Here is a 19,340-nt window from a genome sequence, read left to right on the forward strand (position 1 = left end):
AATCATTTTAGGAACTCACATTTTATGATTGTATTGAAAAATAACAAGAGTTGTTTTAGTTTTTTTTTTTTAAATAAACGACAGCACTGTTTTTGGGTGTATTCGATAACATCCAGCTGTTTGGTTATCAGCGCGTGCCTGCCATCTCTAGTTGTAAAATGTCAGCGGCACGTTTGTACGGAAGTTTTCGTTTATTTTCTTCGAGCGCCGTTCAGCGCAATGCTGTCGGCGGCAAGAGCCTAGTGGAGGCCGTGGCTGTGACCCGGAATGGCCGCACTATTGTGGCATGGCACCCGGACACGCCGATTCCCTACGAGAACACCCAGCCACTGCCGAAGATCACAGAGGTTCAGTCCTCGTCGGTGGTCAAGGAATCGGCGCTGAAAACTGCTATGCGGGCCTTCAAGAGCAAACATCCGGAGGTAGCGCGCCAGGAACTGATGCAGCTGACCCACACGACCAAGCACCGATGGTTTCCAAGGGCCCGCGACAGGAAAGCGAAGAAGACGCCGATGGACCGGCCATTCCTTTAGTTCTCTACCCAGTGCGTTGCATAATGTAATCTACAAATAAATTCGTTCTCGTTTAATCCATGCGCTGGCGCTTAATGAATACATTGAGCAGATCTGAAATGGGAATATCGGCAGGCGGCTGAGCAGGTGGAGCAGCAGGCGTATTGTTCCTGTGCTGCGGGAAAGTGGGCATCATGCGGGGGTCACAAGCTAACATGAAAAATTCCATTAGTAAGGAAAACCAATTGGATTCTATGCAAACTTACCCTGCGGGGGATCCACAAAGTATTTGCTGTTCAGACACTCCTCTGCAGTGGCTCTGGTATTTGGGTTGTAGATAAACAAGATGTTCAGGAGATTTCTGCCCGATTGGCCTAGCATGTGAAACTTGGTCTTGAGGTTATTGTATGGCTGCTGGCTTAAAGTAAAGTTCTGCACCGCGGGCAGATCGGCAAAACCAGGCCAAATAGACTCGGAGGGTGCGCCCAAAAGATCGATTATCAAGTCGAGCTGTGCAATCTCTGAACTGCCGGGGAGTAGTGGTTTGCCCAGCAGCAGTTCACCTAAGATACAGCCAAATGCCCACATATCCACTGCAGTATTGTGTGTCCGACAACCCAGGAGTAGTTCTGGCGCTCTGTACCACAAAGTAACCATCTGTGGGGTCATCGGTTTTGGGGGATTGCTGAACATGCGCGCCAGGCCAAAATCAGCTAGAAATTTATTTGATTAGATAGTAAAGGATTTAAAATTGTTTCTTTAACTTGCCAACTTTGATGCAACCCTTGTCGGTCATCAGGAGATTGGAAACCTTTAAATCCCTATGGATCATATAGCGCGCATGGAGGTATTTCAAAGCTTTGAGCACTTGTAGGGTGATACACTTAACCTCGGACTCGGTGAAAGGTTGAGACATGTTGTCCAGCACGGAGGCCAAGTCCTGCTCGCAGAAATCCATCACCAGGAATATGCTGTCCAAACTTTTTCCCACAACCACTTCACGCAAGCGGACAATGTTCTCATGCTGGCATTGTTTCAAGATCATGATCTCTCTAAGCCCACTGACAGGCAGGCCATCCTTTTCCTGATCCATACGCACCTTCTTTAGGGCCACAATCTCATTGCTGCGGGTGTCACGTGCACGGTCTGCATAAGATTTCAGGTCAAGTCAGTGATTTAATGGCCTTCTTAGCTGAACTTACAAACAATTCCATAGCTGCCTTCGCCCACGCGGTTGAGTTTCTCAAATTCGGAGACTGGACGACAGCGGCCAAACTTAAAAGACACCAAATATAACAAAAATCTAGAGGGGATTAGCCAAGCGAGCCTACTTACCACATTCTGCTCTGGAATGGGCATTGGAGAACCACTGTTCAGTGAAATGAGGAATCCCTTGCGGGTAATAGGCGCCTGGGGATCCGGTGCTGGATTGCTGTCCATTTCGTTCGACTTTAAGCTGGACATAATTCAAGAAACCGGCATTAAATATTTTCAGGCCAAGAATGTTTACAATTTCGTATTAGAGATGATAGTTCTTGCTCGATAGGTCCCTTCCATCTCGATAGCCACCTAGAACTTCCAGGCCGGCTGTCTTTGGCGCGCTTTTGCATAACATTTGAAATCTATTCTGGGGAAAATCGCCAACAGACAATTACCTAAAAATGAGGCTCAAGTCGTAATGTCTTCGTAATGTCTACTAATCAAAACAAAAACAAAAGCATCTAGAAACGCGGGCACGACTTATGAAAGTGAAATTGCACTAGTTTAAAGAAATTTCAAATGCATGTTTTGGGCATTAAACTCGTCATCCGCCGGGCTCTACGCATGTGTGAAAATCTGCGCGTAAAGCCGCAACAGCGCTTCAATTATCACCCTGAACTTGGAGTGGTCCGCCGATAGCCGGTGGTATATAAGCTGGATCCCCGGCTTTGAGCTGCATCATTCGGTTCTGCAGCGACCATCAAAAGCTAAAAGGGATACGAGCTATTTCATCTTCACACCGACAACAATCTATTGACAAAAACATCTACAACCATGCACAAGAACATTATTTGGTATGGAGCAGTGCTTTTAATCGTCTACTTCACCCTGGTATTCTGTGAGGAGACCAAAAACGATGAGCCCCCAGCGGAATTGGATAACCAAGCGGAGGATACCTGGGAGAATCTCGGTCGGGAGTTGATGGAGTTCGAAGGACGTACTCGTCGCCATCGCCACCACATGTTCTGGTGTAAGTAAAATTATATATTCTTCACAAAAAAAATTCACAAAAAGCTACACAATAATAATCAATTAGAAACTTATAAGTTTTGAGTTACTAACCATCTCCAGATGGTTATCAAAAGAGCCCCTTTATATAACAATTAGCAAGCAAGTATTACCATTATTCTGATTGTACAAAATCAGCATAATCAGATCGCCTAGGCGTGAACCATCCCACTTTCTTTGGAAAGTTTCCCCACAGTTCAAGTCCCGAGCCAGACGCACCTCATCCAAATTGGATGATCACGTATGGCTCGCAATTAACACTTTTCACTTTCAATCTTGGGCATAGATGTTGTTTAATAAACGATCGTGAAATCCTCCTTAAAATATAGAATATCGAGCAGTGAAAGTTTCTTAGGTCTGATGCAATGGAAAATTATTTAACCTTCTTCATGTTTATATATCTTCTTTCACAGATCGTCACCTGTGGCCCATTGCGATTGCTTACTGGATCAAGGTGAAAGTGGTGATCGTTTCCTTCTTCGTTGGCAGCGCCATTTACTTGGGCCTCCGCTATTTCTGGCCTCATTCCAGGTGCAACCAGGAGATCATCCTGGATCATCCGTGAGTGGTCTTAAATGATGCGGTCTATTCAGATTTAATTACACCTTAGTTCCTCCTTGTAGTCCTTCGTCTTTCTCCCATCACGATCACATTCCCTACTCCTTGGACCACGATCACTCAGATCACTACGAAGGACCCACTTCCTATGACTCCGGCGCCAGCTTTGAACCCTACTCCGGATACAGCAGCTATGCAGGATCGGACATTGTTTCCGATGTGCACAGCAGCGAATACCACAGCGAATCCCCCTCGGGTCCTGGCCCAACTGGTCCCGTTGATACCCGTCGTCGTGGTCGGCGCAGTACTGAAGATCAGGTTCATTTAATCCAGGATGAAGAGCAGCAGGAGGACGAGCAAGTGGAGATCGTGGACGAAGAGATCTCGGAGAGTGTGGCCCGTCAAATGCCCGCTGAAGAGCAGTAAGTGAAAGTGCTTTGATTATCCACAAGACATGGTTTAATTTCTTGATCCCCTCTAGAATTGCCGACTTTATGTTTGCCTTTTTGGGTCTGGACTCCAAGGCCTGCCGTCGTCGCTTTGTCTGTGAAATGGAGTTCCGTTCCAAATTGAACCCCATGACCAGCATGGCCTTCCGCATTGTAGGACGTGGCTTCTTCGAAAAGTACACCAATGCCAGAAATCCAGTGGCCAGGGCCACCAACTTTGGCGAGTGTGCTGACGTGAATCCCGAGTGCATTTTCGTGGAGAACGAGAACGCCGAGGAGAACCCAGAGGCGGAGGCACATCAGGAGGAGCAGCAAACGGAAGAGGAGGTGCAGCAGCAACAGCAGGAAGAGGAGCAAGCGGTGACGGAGGAATCCGCCGTTGAGGATTCCCAGAACGAGATCAACCTCCAAGCGGAAAGGCGACATGCCAAGCACAAGAATCGCAAACTGAGCTCTATTGCCGAGCACATTCTGATGCACTAGAACAGCCGTGTTAAATTAATCTATTTATTCGTATTTATTTATTTTAGCTATAAGAGTGGATAACGAACACAAAATAAACTTGCCTCAATATCTGTATGAAAAATGAACAAAATTCCAAGTCTTTTTAAATGCAATTCAAAAGTAAAAGTTTAAGTTAAGTTACAACAGGGTTAAACAAAATCTCACAGAAAACAAAACCAGATGAATACCTACCGCAAATACCTCGAAATGTGACTAAATTGATCAACTAATGCGACTATCAGTCGGGACTAAATCTTCTTGGTCTTTTTCTTTTTGATGGCATTGATTTGATCGGCCATCTGCTCGATCTCGCGCTGGTTGATTGGCTCGTTCTTGCGCACCTGCGTCTTGCTCTTCTGTCGCTGGGCAAGATCGGCGGCCACATCGTTCAGCTTGCTCCACACAAAGCTGAGGAAGCTGGTGGCCAGATCTTGCTTGAAGAAGGCGATGGCCACCAGGGCGATGAGCACCAGCGCCGAGATGGAGTTCTGGTTGAGATCCGCTTCGGCGGCGCGCACTTCAGGCTTGAACTCCAGCTGCAGGAACACGGAGCCCCGGTCAGCCACGAATGTCGCCGATGGGAGCTTGTAGGTATATGTTTTGTCGGAGAGTGTGGACTGCAGCTCTACCACGTAGCTTTTGCCGTCCAGGGGAATGCGTGGGAAGAAAACGGTGATGCCCGGATTCAGTCTGGCTTTGGGGTTCACTGGAGTGCCGACCCGCTGCGAGAATACCGGTGAATCGGAGTTTCCCTTGCGGTACATCACAATGCGAAGGGTTTTGTAGTGGTCATTAAGTGTGGCTGTCACCCTGGCGGTGATGTCCACAATCTTAAGGGGGCTAATAGCCACCAGGTTAATGTCGCGCACATCTTCGCTGCCCACCTTCACCGAGTGCTGGGCGGGAATGGAGCGCTCGACGGTTTCCTTGTCAGGCACCACGCGAACGGAGTAACTGCAGCCGGGCTGCAAGCCGCGAATGCGGTATTGTCCGTTCGCCTCGCTGGTGGCCTCCTCCTGCTGTTGGGGACAGCCATCCTCAGCGGTGGCCTGAACATTTACGCCGGCGAAGGGATCACCATTGAGAGAGCTCACTGAGCCAAAGATGGAGTAAGCATAGCGCTTGCCACTGCGGAAATAAGGAGAGTGATAAGTCCATAGTTCAAGCAAGGTTGTTAAATCAACTCACGTTAGGGTAACAGCAACAGTCTCGCCATCCTTAATCTCGATCATCTTGGAGTTGGGCTCGAATTTGTACTCCTTCATCATGGGTCGCAGGTAATATTGCGATGGCGAAAGGGAATGGAAGTTAATCGCACCATTGTCGCCGGTGACCAGGTTCTTGCGATAGCTCTCACCACCGCTCAGCGAAAGGAGTACTCCACTCAAAGTCTGACCAGCCTCATCCTTGACAACCACAGCAATTTCGCACAGTTTGTGGGCACTGAATGAAGCCGACTGGCGGTTGTAATCGCTGAACACGTACGACTCCTTTTCGGCCTTAAGATCAAAGGCCAGAGACTCCTCAATGGGACCGAACTTGAACTCGCCCGTGATCGAAGTAAGGGTTTCCAGGCTCTGCAACTCTGGCTGATCCGGGAAGGACAGTGTGATCTTGGCATCCTTGATGGCAGGAACGACCTTTCCGCGCAGAATCAAGCCCCTGGTGGCCACAAAGTTGAAGGCAATATCCACACAGTCGCTGCCTCCCACAATCTCTTGTTGCTGCGGCGCAAACAGAAGGACATCGCTCACTGGTGTAATGCGAAGGACTTGCTCCGGTTTCAGATACGTTTCATAGCGGTAGGCGAACTTGCCATCCACTTTGTGGGACTCTGCAACTGGTGTGATCACCTCCTGTCCCAGCGCCTCGGATTCGAGCACAAGCTTAATGGACTCAGCGGTGGGTTCGGTGGACAGAACACGAATACCAGTTTTGTGGGCCACTGCATTAATGATCAGAGTTTGCAGCTGATCGGGCTCCGGGGTAATGAATTTGCTGGGCAACGAGCTGTCATACGTGTGGCATCCCTCCAGCTTGAAGTCGTAGCTTCCATATTTGTTCACACAGAAAGTATTTACCCCTGACGCAATTTTTAGGGTTTCGGTAGGCGCCTTGGGTTCAGAGGGTCCAGTTACATGGGTGTATTTCATCTAGGGAGAAATAGGAGTAAGTTATCATCAATCAAAGTAGCTTTTATTAGCAGATTTACCAATGCACGGTGGCTGGATATGATGGACACCTCATAGCCCTTGTGCACAAATGGTGGCGCATCTTCTTCGGCTGAGGCGACATTCAGGAACACACGGGTGGACTCGTAGCAGAGATTTCCCTGGGGAATGGTCAGTTCATAGGGTCCTGGCAGCATATCCTTAAACACGTACTTGCCACCTGCAATTAAAAAAGCATAAGTTGAATGATATGCAATGTTTTTCTTTGATAGGGTTATCTTAAATAAATCTTAACGCCAACAAGAGCTTATCTGTTATTGTAATTTATGGCACTTATCAACGGCAAATGGTAACGTGGTTATTTGTGTCAGCTAAATTTAAAATTCCACTTACGATGAGCTCTGGCCTTCCACTTGTTCTCGGTGGGCTGACCAGTGGCATCCAGAGCCTGCAGAGTTACTTCAGCGGATGTGCAGGTGCCGGTGGCGTCGGGCAGGCACTGGAGTTCGCCGCGGATCTTGGCACGCAGCTGTGAGAAGGTTATGCCATTAACTGGTGCATTCCGAACCTCAGTCTGCTGTTGAACGGGGAAGAACTGCACTCCAGCGGCTTTGTCTGCATCGGTAGTCAGCACTTCAATGGTGTATTTTCCCACAGGCAGGAAGGCACACCACTTTCCGGTCTCTGCCTTTGTGGTAGCCGTCGTATGGAAGGTGGAACCACTCTTTGTCAGTCCCACATTGTGGGATTTTGGAGACACAACTTTGCCGCACACCTCGTAGGCAGATGGCACAATTGTGGGCAGAGAGGCGGTGTTGATCTGGATCTTGACTTGCAGGGGAGTGAACTGGAGCTGGGAAGACTCCACTTCGATATTTACGGTGCCAGCGCTAAGGTTCTCCAAAGTATATGTGCCCTGGGCATCAGTCTCAGCCACCTTCTTGCCATTTACCTTGACCACGGCTGCCTTTAGAGGTTCGCCACCAGCTGAAGTCAGAACTTGGCCAGAAACGGTAAAGCCTGTGATCTTGAACTCCTCTTTAAGTTGCAGTGTGTCCTTGCCGACTTCTAATTCCAAAAACTTGGGGCTCAAGTGCAATTTCAGCTTGGAATCGAGGTTAACAGCTTGCAACAGGTATTTGCCAGAGGGTACATTCTTAAAGTTATATTCTCCTGATTTGTCCAGCTGGGAAAAGCATGAGGCTTCAGATTCGTAAGCACTGTTGGCACTATTTGCCGGCGCTGACGGGGCTTTCTGGCATTTTGGCACTAGAGATTGCTGAGAAGTAGAAATTTTATATTTATTTAGTTTTTTTTTTAAATTAATGTAATGTAAAATTAATGTAACTTACTCCTTTTTTCTTATAAATAGCCACACCCAAATTTCCGGGAAGTTGTGTGCTGGAATCAAAGCGACCCACAACATCGAAACCGGAGACCACAATGGAGTTAGCCGGCAGCTCGGTGTTTCCGCTGACCACGACTACAGTGTGCTCCGCCTTGGAAAAGTGCCATCTAGGATGCGAAGCCTTCACCACGTACTTCCCGGGAATAATGGGAGTGAAGGAAAACACCCCGCTGGCATCCGTCTTGGTACGTCGAACTTCGCCCTGCTCCGATTTAAGTTCCACGTCCACGTCACGAGCTCCGCCCCCGGAGGCAAGTGCCACCTGTCCAGTGATTCCAAAGCCCTTGAACACAAAGTTCACATCGTGGCCCTGACTGCACACGTCAGTCTTGCCATCAAAGCTCAGTTCCACCTGTTCAGGCTCGAAACTCCATCCCGGAGGAGGGGAAATACTCAAGAGGTAGTCGCCCTTATCGTAAATGGGCAAAAAGTAGTATCCATTTGAAGGCGAGCAATCCGTTTTGTCCTTTAGTGATCCCTGCTTCGTCAGCCTGTGAAACAAAGGAAATTAGGTTAATCACATACGGGCTGGTTAATTTATTATTCAATTAGCGGCCACCATGCGACCAAATCTTATCAGGTCATCCCCACTTTGGTGGGTCATCTACTTACAGCTTGATCTCCACCCGGGAAAAGTCGATCTCGGCGTGACTCTTGATGAATCCACCGCAGCCGACGACTTCCACCTCGCCAGCGTTGGCATTTTGGAAAAGTTTAATTAATAAAATTAGAAAAACGCCGGAAAAAAACCTCATTCTGACTACTAGAGCTGGGTTCACCACTCACGAAAGTATCGATAGTGAGCGCTAGGGCTGCAAAATACTCGGTATTTCGATAAAAAAAAAAGAATCGACTACATTGAGTGTAAGAGGGAGAGAGCAATATCCGGCTAAAGAAAATGTACTACAGTATACCACTTATATACCAAAAAAAATAACGGTCTTATTCAATTTAAATGACAAGCTTAATTAATAAATATTTTAATGACCCTATGTTTAATGTAATTGCGATTCAATACTTTTGAGACTTTTTTAATTGTTGTGTAAACATAAATTGGTTTTGGGAGAAAGGCTTTGCGCTATCTGAATTAACAATTAAACTATAAGTCAACTCCGTAATCTAAGAAGCTTAACATATTTTCAATAGTTGATTTTTAAACACGCATTATTATTCAAAATGTAAAACATAATATCTTCTATCAAATGTAAACCGTATTATCGTTTAACTTTGGTCATAAAATAAATGTGATCGCCCGATAAAGTGAATAACATTATCTTTAAACGTTTGCCATTTGGCGCGTCGACATTGAACACACTTTGTTGAAACAGATAATGGCTTGTCGTATATTAATTATCGTAACCAATTTCCAGCACCCCAAAGCGATATAATAACACACACCCAAATGTACATTGCTGAGTGTGCGAATCAATTCGAAGTAAACCGATCTGAGACCTCAGTCCCCGCGATATAGTTCCAAAGAAATTCATTTCAAGCATCGGTGGTGCTATTGGGGCGCTTGTCTAATAAATTTTCTCGATGATCGCTCTCTAGCACATAAAAAATCCACAATATGGAAGACACTTTGGGTATGAGCTCCAGAGTCTCTGATCCAAACAAAGCCCAAGAGTTGTGGAGCTCTGACACATGCTATAATACCGAGGGGGGAGAGACGACAACGGAATGACTGTGTGTATCTGTAAGTTTGCAACGTCAATTGCCCGGCATTGACTTTGAAAAGTGCGCCTTGAGATCGTCTTGCTTCTTGGCTACGCTCGATTAAGTGAGTCTCGGGTTAACCCTCTGTGCAATCACGTGATATATCTAGATCATACAAGATAATGAGTCTCATTTATAAGTTTGTATCTTGAAGATGTTTCTAACCAGAACAGTAATCAGTCGTCTAATGGGGTTTCAGACAGATGAGCATAATTTTATAGCAGCCACTGAGTATTACTGAGTAATTCAAATGCAGAATAATTTTGTGTAAAATAACATATTTTGATGTTATAAAAAGGATACATTGTTTTTGAAGTGAAACTTCTTTAGGCGCGTTATGGATTTTCGGGGACGGAGTAAAACCGATTCATGACCGTCACGAAAATTACCGTCACGAAAATTGCCGTCACGAAAAAGCGAGGATCCCCATCCCTTTCTAACCGCTGACGAACGATGTCTCTATCCTCCTCTATCCTTTCTCGCTCTCAGCGCGCTCTCAGCGCGCTCGCACAAAGTTGCAGTTGAAAAAGGGGTGAGAGGTGTGAATGTCAAAAGGAATTCAAATCGAACAGGTTGCATACAGATATTAATTGGCACCATAATTTCTATCCATTTTATTTGACCTAGAAATGAAAACACATATCGATATGTATTTGTCTTCTTCTTCTTCTCAATCAGTTTGTTAACTTTTGAGAGTCGCCAGCACATTTCGAGACCTCTAAAATGAAGCGTATAATAAGGCTTTTATTCGGTTTCCTACAGAATTTCAATTTTAACAAGAAAGGAAGCTAGCTTCGGCAAGCCGAAGCTTATATACCCTTGCAGTCATCAAATATGTCGAACTAAATACAAAAAGGCTAAACAGTATCGAAGCTATGACGATTTTTCTATTCATTTTCCGTATTTTCGACTATTGTTCAAATGTCGACTATATGATATAGTTGTCCGATTTTGATCAAATTTAATTCGTAATTCAAGAGTCGTAAGAAAACTCTATATTCCAAAAATCATACTTGTCTGATAAAAAAACAACGATGTTATAAATTTGTTTCCATTATTTCGATATAAATTTTTCGATCTTTCCTATGGCAGCTATAAGATATAGATGACCGATTTTTATGAAACTTTTTTCTCAATATAAACGTTGTTAAAAAACTTGATATTCAAAAAATCATGGGATAAAAAACAACGATGTTATCAATTTATTTCCATTAATTCTATATATAATTTTCGATCTCTCCTATGGCAGCTATATGATAGAGTTATCCGATTTTGATCAAATTTAATCCGAAATTCAATAACAGTTAGAAAACGCCATCTTGAAGAATTCAAGTAGATCTGACGAAAAACACCGGCGTGAGAATTTTTCATTTCATTCCCTCGTATGGGAGCTATCCTTTATAGTCGGCCGATCCGGCCCGTTCCGACTTATATACTGCGTGCAATAATTACACACCTTTTGGGAAAGTTTCAGCAAGATAGCTTTAAAACTGAGAGACTAGTTTGCGCGGAAACGAACAGACGGACAGATGGACAGACGGACAGACGTACAGACGTATTCCGATTCTGCTCGTGATGCTGATCAAGAATATATATACTTTATGGGGTCTGAGGTGTCTCCTTCACTGCGTTGCAAACTTCTGACTGAAATTATAATACCCTTTTGCTCTGCAAGTGTATAAAAATGAGTAGTGATGAAGAAGTTTCACTTCTGTCGTGCGTAGGCTGGACACACCCCTTTTTTTTTTTTAATTTGTAGCTTTCTGCAAAAGGTTTTGATATATTCATTGATTTATTTTATAAATCTCATATATTTTCATAATTATAATACACCTTTAAGAAACTGCTAGAATTGATGGGTTAATTGTTGCACCGGAAGCGTGTGACTCTCCGCTCCCCGCTGTTTTGGCCACGATTCTACCTGTGGCTACCTGTCGTCGCCGTCGATTCGAAACTAATTAGCTGACCAGCGCCGGCATTTGCATCTTTCCCGGTTCGCTCGGGTGTCGGTCAGATTTACGATATGGGTCTTTTTGGCAGCCGGCCGGACAGACAGATTGTCGCGACAGTGGCAGATCGGATCGGATCAGCATTAGGTTTTATGGCTTGCCTGCCATTCCCGCAATTAGAACCCGTACTTAGACGTGGCGCTGATAAGCCGGCCAGCGCACTAAGCAATAATAAATACGGTTTTAATGAAGTGCCAAAAGTTCGTCGGGCTTATCTGTGGGTTATGTCAGCGATTCGACGTTTTTCGGAATTCAATTAGCTGCGCCACGGAGATCGAAGATCGGGGATCGGTTCCATGTCCCAAGTCACAAAGGGGGCACAACAGAAGCAAGCCACACGAACAAAAAAAAAAAAGAAACCCTAGGGCTGTGCAGTGAAACTAAACCGCTTACAGTGGTGCATATTTCAAAAAGCAATCAAGCCACCCCTATTATTAACCAGAGGGAGGTTTTAAGTACACAAAGCACAAAAAAAAAATAAAGAAATCAACGGAAAACACTGCGCAAAAAGTCAAACACGCTTTGCTACTTACGATCTCAATATGGACAAGGGGAAGTTTGTACAGTGTGACAAGGTTAAGATAAAAGTGGATTTTGTTTAATGTCCTGAACCTCGAAACTTTGCTTTATATTATACAAATTTCACCATTATAATATTTGAAAAAGAGACTTAAGCAATGAGCTAAACTTATAATGTTTCTTCAAAGAAGGGCTAGCTTTTAAGTATCAACTTAAATTTTTTTGTTTTTGATCTGTTATTCATTTCGACCCAAACAAAATTGTAATGTCCCTTTTAATATAATTTATCCAGAGACCACTGTGTTTCAACTACACCACCACCGGAAGAGTCTTGCCAAAAATTAATCACACAAAGTAAATAGCGCAGGCGCCCTTAAGTATGCCTAGCATCCTCGACATGCGCGGAAGCGAGAGCAAGAGAGTCGCTCCATCTCCCTCTCTCGCCTGCCTGCTCTCGTATGGGAAAGCAAGTGCCGTTCGCTCAGTTCCCGTTCTCAAAATCATTCTCTTTCAAATCGCCAACGCGAACGGACGTTCGTTAAACAAGAAACCGGTAAAATCGAACATATAGGGGCAGGCGCGTGCGTGCGTGCCTAGCAGAATAAGTAAACCTTTTTGTTTAACTACCAAGATCGAATTTCGCCATCGGGTAAATTACTCAAAATAAGTGCAAGTCGTCAACTCTGTGCTTTGCTGGCCTTTTATCGCAGACAAGAACTGATAAAACGAGAAAAATATCTCGCAAAACTCGTTCTCGCCGGTTCTCTTGTGCAAATTGCCGATCGCGGAAAATAAAAACAAGCGGCACCGCGAAGAAAATCCGTCCGTCTAGACAAAGAATATATAGTTTCTCTAAAAAGGGCATCGTCAGCAGCCCGAGAGGGTAATCTCCGTAGATGTCGCAGCTTATCTAAAGCTGTCTCTGAGGCTGTCCCGAGTGCCGCCGGTTTACATAGTGTATATATATAGTGAGTGGATCGTACATATATAGTGTACATAGTGCGACAAAGCTCGAGTGGGAACAGCTGTCGAGTGCCCTTGAGTGGGTGGGCAAGGCGAGATCGTCGTCATCATCGTCAGCAGCATCGTAAGCATCTGGAGGCCCCGGTCGGTCTAAAATCCGCAGTGCTCACCAATTATGACAGCCGAGACCCTCAAGCCGTTTATAACCCCCACGAGTGCCGACGATGGTTTTCCGGCCAAAGCGACCACCACGGCGACCGCCCAGCGCCGCACCCGCCAGCTGATCCCCTTCATCTTGGGGGTCATCGGTCTGGGCCTGGTCGTCGCCATTCTGGCTTTAACGGTGAGTTTCCCCTCAAGAAACAGCAGGTCACCAGATCAACTAGGTGCAGATACTAAAGCCATCTTAAATCCTTAATAGCAGATCATTGAACAATCTTTATCATACCTACACCTTTCTTACCTTATAAATGATATCTCTATTCTACTTTCGATAAATGATCATTATTATTTTAGATACTTTTTCATAGGAAAACAAAAAGTTACACTCAAAACTTGAGTCATGAGAACTCTTTGTTTGTTATCTACCTATAGTGCGAAAATCATAAACAATTTCTGTCAATAATTGGAGTAGTTTTCTTGGCGTTGTATCTGTGATAAGGCGGCCTTTCGTGTGAAGAATGCTATAATTGTATTGCCTATTATCAACTCTCAAAGGGACACAATAATACAAAGATTCCCATTATTGATTTCCGAGTGGAGTAGCAAATCTTCATTTGTTGTTGTTTTGCTTTTGTTACCATGTGGTAAACCATGACTGTTGGAATTCCGAAAGGTGTGGAGATATCAGTTATTGGTGGGTGTTTTCCCCGAATAAAGATATGAATGAATCGTTATTGGCTATGTTGTTAAAAGATATTTCAAGACCCAAAGTGGAGCTATCATGGTTATAATTGCTTTATATGATCGCTAACTTTACCACTTTTAAGCTTACTACTATTTAATAGTTCTCTGTCATCATTAAAAACACTCCAAACGAGCTTAGTTTTAATTTCATTTCAAGATTAAGAGATTCTTTTGACCATGAACTTTTTTTGTAGACTCTGCTCAGACTTAAATCACAGATCCCCCCGATTCTTCGGAAATGTTTATTTCAGTAGCTTGCTAATAAAATTTGCAAGTATATATGTATAGATGCAAATTGGACTTTAACATATATACATATATAGACACCCCCGAATTCGAATTCGCAATCTAAAAATATTTAACCTCTGGCACGCTTCAGCTTATAAAGCTGTTTGTCACAAAGTCTTTGTTGATGCCAAATTAAAAGCGAAATTCCCCAGATGCATATATTGAAATAAAAACAGATTTTATGATCCGTGACCAGATCCGTCGCAGATACATTAACTATAATTTGGCATGAAACTATATTTAGAGTGGGAAAGTCGCCGGCTTCTTGGCTGATCAAGCGATGTCATCACCGGCACGTCTTTAGGCCAAATCGGTTCCTAATGATCCAGCTAATCCAAATAAAGCGGATGCAGATGCCGGCCGAATGTTTATCTGTACTTGTCTGTTTTGTTTTCGTTGAGCCAATTTAAATGGCACTGGGGATTGTTCTGCTCTGCACTCGTAGCCGATAAATCTTCGACTGGGATGGGATGTTGGGTCATGTTTTCGCCTGATAACTTTGTGGATGACTCTGCTCGCCGAAGTGCGATTTCGAATTGCTAAAGATTAAAATTCTAGAGCTGAGTTTGCCGGCCCCCCATCCCCATCCCCAATCTCCATTCCAGAAATCTCCCAAGACCCACTCAGCTTTGGCTTAAGTGAACGGAAATCGTACAATTGTCAATTGACTTGTAAATGATTGGCTTCAGCCACTGACGTGGGCCATAAGTTTTGTTTTCCCCATAAATCTCTGTTATGTCTTAAAGTTTCTGTTGTTTATTGTTTTTTTTTTTTAATTCAATTTTTGCTTCCCGTTTCTGACATCCAATCGAAGTGACCTCGACGGACGACCCTCATCATCTGGGGGTCCCTGAGAAAGTGACAAACTGCAGGCGCTTCAATCGATCTACAGATCGGTCGATAAGACCTAATGGAAAGTGGTTTACTGGAATCCAAAACACGAGCCTCAAACAAGTTTCTTGGGCCGTGGTGTCCATAAATTATACAAGAATTCAGTACAAGTTTTTATTTGTATATTTTTCCCCGTCTGCGCACAGTGGCTTTAGTTGAGCCATTCTTTTTTGATTTCGGGTGGCAGTCGAAACATGAGAAGTGTCTGTATATAAGGCCTGTGCTCGGCCCGAATGTTAATGATCCATTAAGCAGATTATGTGCCTGAGTGGCGATGTCGGTACCTCGGTGTATTTTCTTACGAAACCCCACTCTCTCTCTCTCCTCTGATCCCCCATCCAGTCTTTATCTGTTTGTTCAGTTATATTGTTATGTTTTTTGGGTGTCAAAAGTTCGCGGCACGGAGTGTTATATGATGTGCTGCGCCTTCGCACAAACTATAGATGTTTAATTGGGGCTTACTCAATTAATTGCCAAAGTGCTAATGACTGAATGATTACGATCTAGTTTGGATAAGTCTATATCAATTTAATTCAATTCCAGATCTGGCAGACTTCGCGGGTCACGCATCTGGAAACGGAAATTAAGAGTCTGAGGCGGGTCGTCGATAATCTCCAGCAGCGATTGGGCATCCATTATCTGGATGAAATGGATGAGTTCGAAAAGCAGGTGAGCCATTGTATAAATCACTCTTAAGCATCAATATTTGTATTTTTTTTTCTGTTGCTTCGGGCCGTCTGTAACATTTGTCTGAGGTAAATACAGATCTCTCGCTTTGTTTACAAAGTCGAAACAAAAAATAAGTTGTTATTCTCTGAGGCAAGTACTTAAGATTTTTTAATGAGGGTATGCTGGTCTTTTGTTGTTGAGTCTTTTATCAAGATAATTTTACATACACTTTTTATTGCATTCATTTAACGGTAAAGAACACCCAAGGTATTTCTTAGTCGATAAGACTTGTATTGCTCTTTTAAAAAGAATGCCTCAAAAAATGCCCAGATATATTTTGTGGTTATTGTGTGGGACAACAAAAAATATTTATAGAAATATGTGCTAAAATATAAATTCGGAGCGTTTTCATCTGTTTTTCCGTTTTTTGCCTTCGCTGCCTTACCAAAAGTCTGCTGGGAATTGTGATAGATTATTTTAATTGTATTGTCTCTTTCCCCTGGGAAACAATCAATTAAAATATTAGAAACATTTGGCGCCAGCCGCTGAAAGTAATTTATGGGATGCAAATGCCCCAGTGACACAAGGCAAAAGCCCCAATAATTCAGGAAAGCTACTATATCTGCAGATATATAGAAGTCGTTCAAGGCTCGCGATGGCTATTGGTTTTATGTGACGATTGATCGGATCTCGAATGGCCTAATGGCAAAAGATCGTTTCAAGATTTTGAGATTTATTTATATTTTAATGGCTGGGCATCTGTGGAGGCAATTCGCCCAAGAGTTTGTACGCCTTTAAATATATCTATATAGATATATGTATGTGTGGGTATATATAATATGTTTTTGAGGGAGGCGCCATCAATTAGAATGATGACGAAACAGCTTTTGCCGCGGGCGTGCGTCTAAAAATGAAACGCGCAAATGAATGTGCGACTTGTGGCAGGATTGTTGTGCCAGCTGCAGTCACGTAGTTGACCCAAAATGCTGACCCCGTCCCATCTTCGTTGCAGTACGAGAATGCACTCATCGACTTTCCCAAAAAGTTGGAAGACCCCCTAGACGACGAGGACAGCGACGACGTCGACGGCCAAGATGTGGATCCCATTGAGGACGAGGAGGAGGACGACGAGGTCTACAGCTCTCAGGACGATGACGATGGCATGGACTACGAGGACTACAGCGATATGATAAACAAGCTGCAGCAGGCACACACTGAGCAGACCACGCCCACATCCGAAACCACCGAAGAGGGCGAGGGCGAAACGGACAGCGCCTCCTCCGCCTCCAATGACGACAATGTGTTCGACGACTTCACCAGCTACAATGCCCGCCGCAAGAAGCAGGAGAGGTGAGCAAAGCGGGGATTCCCGGGGATGGTGTGTACTTAATTAATTCATGGATTTCCCTCCGCAGAAAATCTCGTTCGATTGCCGATGTGCGCAACGAGCAGCAGAACATTCAGGAAAACCGCACGGAGCTGCAGGAAAAGCCAGCCAATGAGCCAGCTTCCAAGGAAAGGTAAGAATATTAAATTAGATACATATGCTTAAAATAGAAATATAAATTATAAGTAGAAGAGTACATCTTTATCCCTTTAATTAACTACTAAAATTGTTAAATTTTCACCCACAGCTCCACCCCACTTCACCATCGTCGCAGAATACACTCCCGTCAAAGTCGACTTCTATTCCGCAAAGGTGTGTACTCGAAACAAATCCTTACAATTGGCAGAAAACGAATACCAAATCTCCATTTGCCCCTCTGTTAATTTGCAGGTGAATCTCTTATTTCAGCCAGATCCAAGGACTCGATGCCAGCCGCCCACTTTCACCTGAGCAGCAGAAGGCGTCACCAAGGAAGTTCGGGTAAGAGGACACTTATTCTGCTCCCCGCCGAAATCAATTTAATCATTTAACCCTATTCGATTCCTCAGGCTATCATGGTGACATGTACATAGGAAACGACAACGAGAAGAACTTCTATGAGGGGCACTTTCAAGTGCACAACGGCGTGTTGACGGTGACCAATCCGGGCCTATATTACGTATACGCCCAGATATGCTACAACAACTCGCACGACCAGAACGGGTTCATCGTCTTTCAGGGCGACTCGCCCTTCCTGCAGTGCCTGAACACGGTGCCCACCAACATGCCCAACAAGGTGCACACCTGCCACACCAGTGGGCTGATCTACCTGGAGCGGAACGAGCGGATCCACCTGAAGGACATCCACAACGATCGCAACGCCGTCCTGCGGGAGGCGAACAACCGCAGCTACTTTGGCATCTTCAAGGTGTGAAAACGATCGAGAGAGAGAGAGAGAGAGAGATTATCCCTGGTCAGAGGAAGCCAGCTCAAGCTGCTCAAACTGCTCGTGAATGTGGTTAATCGTCAGCGTTGATCCATTAGTTCGTAGTCCCTAGTCTTAGTCACTCATAACCTAATCTCAATCCGAATCACGCATACTGCATACTGCAAACCACACGAAAATCGTATTTATTTTGTATATACTCTTTGACCTTAACTGAACGATAAAAAAGTGAATAAAATCTAGTTCAACTTAGCTGGAAAGTGTGTGATTCAATAGGGGGAATCTAATACTTTAATAGTCATTACAAATATATCATCCAATGACTGATTTATAATGCTTGTTTTTCTGTTCAACTGAAAAGATAAAACTTAAGCTCCTTAAACTAAGAACCTTTCAAAGGAGATTAGTTTAACATCAGCATCTCCTTCTCGTGAACAGTGTCCTAATTGAAATACCAGCTTACTGCGCTCTTTATTAAAAATTGTATAAATAATTTTGTCAATGGGCCAGTGGACCGCAATGCAGGTGAATAATATCCGGACCGGGATTGTGCAGCGAGTTGAGCTCCTGCCCCGGGAAACATTTGGTGCATCGCCATGGGAACCACAAGAAAGCACCTGCTCCGGATATTTCCGTTCCCTTTGGGCACCAGTTCCCCGAATCCACCTGTACACCGGATTTCGGACAGTTGGACGCCAAAAAAGGGGAAATGCCGAGGGGGCTCGATGCCAACTCCAATGCTGCTGCGCTGCAATCACGATTGCAGATTGAAAGGGACTAAAAGTACAGTCATCACGCATGCACATTAAGATGTACACAGGACAATATTAAGGTGGCATAACAAGCTGATTCGCCCTCAAACAAGCACCTCACAACAATGAAAGAAAATCAAATGGCAAAGCATTAGTGTTGGCTAGTGTTAATAGTAGCTTTGACAAATCTGTAAAAGTAACAAATTTTTAATATGAATAAACCTCGCATGGGAAATTTCTTTTCAATTTTATATGAGTCTGTGTATGAAAGCTATGAGTATTGTAAGAAAGCTATATTATGATTAAATTCTTATTAATATACCATTACGAATAATTTTGTGATAAAATTGTACACAAATCAAAAGATGAATTGCAAAAACCTAAGACTTGATAAAAAAGCAATAATGCTCTGTTCGAAAATTCCAATCCAAGTTGAGTGTGTTAC

At 44.1% G+C, this 19,340-nt stretch overlaps 5 protein-coding genes across 6 annotated transcripts; 3 read left to right on the top strand and 2 right to left on the bottom strand.

The window, feature by feature from the left end:
* Positions 1-134: 134 nt before the first annotated feature.
* Positions 135-593, top strand: LOC108094071 (39S ribosomal protein L42, mitochondrial). Its single transcript, XM_017194512.2, has one exon. The coding sequence runs from the start codon at positions 159-161 to the stop codon at positions 531-533; it is 375 nt and encodes a 124-aa protein (XP_017050001.1). The 5' UTR covers positions 135-158; the 3' UTR covers positions 534-593.
* On the bottom strand, positions 560-2,042 carry LOC108094070 (cyclin-dependent kinase 10). The gene is made up of 5 exons (XM_017194511.2): positions 1,848-2,042; positions 1,715-1,787; positions 1,281-1,658; positions 779-1,225; positions 560-722 (listed from the first exon to the last, which is right to left on the bottom strand). Exons 1-5 carry the CDS (start codon positions 1,974-1,976, stop codon positions 586-588), a joined length of 1,164 nt encoding a protein of 387 aa, XP_017050000.1. The 5' UTR covers positions 1,977-2,042; the 3' UTR covers positions 560-585.
* Positions 2,043-2,467: 425 nt separating this feature from the next.
* Positions 2,468-4,282, top strand: LOC108093967. Its single transcript, XM_017194373.2, has 4 exons — positions 2,468-2,742; positions 3,194-3,341; positions 3,404-3,760; positions 3,820-4,282. Exons 1-4 carry the CDS (start codon positions 2,547-2,549, stop codon positions 4,268-4,270), a joined length of 1,152 nt encoding a protein of 383 aa, XP_017049862.1. The 5' UTR covers positions 2,468-2,546; the 3' UTR covers positions 4,271-4,282.
* LOC108093966 (nodal modulator 1) lies at positions 4,281-8,652 on the bottom strand. The gene is made up of 6 exons (XM_017194372.2): positions 8,483-8,652; positions 7,815-8,361; positions 6,856-7,741; positions 6,504-6,682; positions 5,480-6,444; positions 4,281-5,419 (listed from the first exon to the last, which is right to left on the bottom strand). The coding sequence occupies exons 1-6, from the start codon at positions 8,623-8,625 to the stop codon at positions 4,540-4,542; spliced, it is 3,600 nt and encodes a 1,199-aa protein (XP_017049861.2). The 5' UTR covers positions 8,626-8,652; the 3' UTR covers positions 4,281-4,539.
* Positions 8,653-12,638: 3,986 nt separating this feature from the next.
* LOC108094062 (protein eiger) lies at positions 12,639-18,395 on the top strand. Of its 2 annotated transcripts, none has more exons than XM_017194501.1 (7): positions 12,639-13,420; positions 15,706-15,831; positions 16,844-17,181; positions 17,247-17,351; positions 17,466-17,530; positions 17,609-17,698; positions 17,767-18,395. In XM_017194501.1, the coding sequence occupies exons 1-7, from the start codon at positions 13,253-13,255 to the stop codon at positions 18,129-18,131; spliced, it is 1,257 nt and encodes a 418-aa protein (XP_017049990.1). In that variant the 5' UTR covers positions 12,639-13,252; the 3' UTR covers positions 18,132-18,395. The 2 variants fall into 2 exon arrangements, with proteins under 2 accessions (XP_017049990.1, XP_017049991.1); XM_017194502.1 differs by having other exon boundaries at positions 17,627-17,698.
* Positions 18,396-19,340: the final 945 nt, after the last annotated feature.

The sequence above is a fragment of the Drosophila ficusphila genome, unplaced genomic scaffold (genome assembly GCF_018152265.1).
Source record: "Drosophila ficusphila isolate 14025-0441.05 unplaced genomic scaffold, ASM1815226v1 contig_414, whole genome shotgun sequence".
Taxonomy (NCBI): Eukaryota; Metazoa; Arthropoda; class Insecta; order Diptera; family Drosophilidae; genus Drosophila; species Drosophila ficusphila.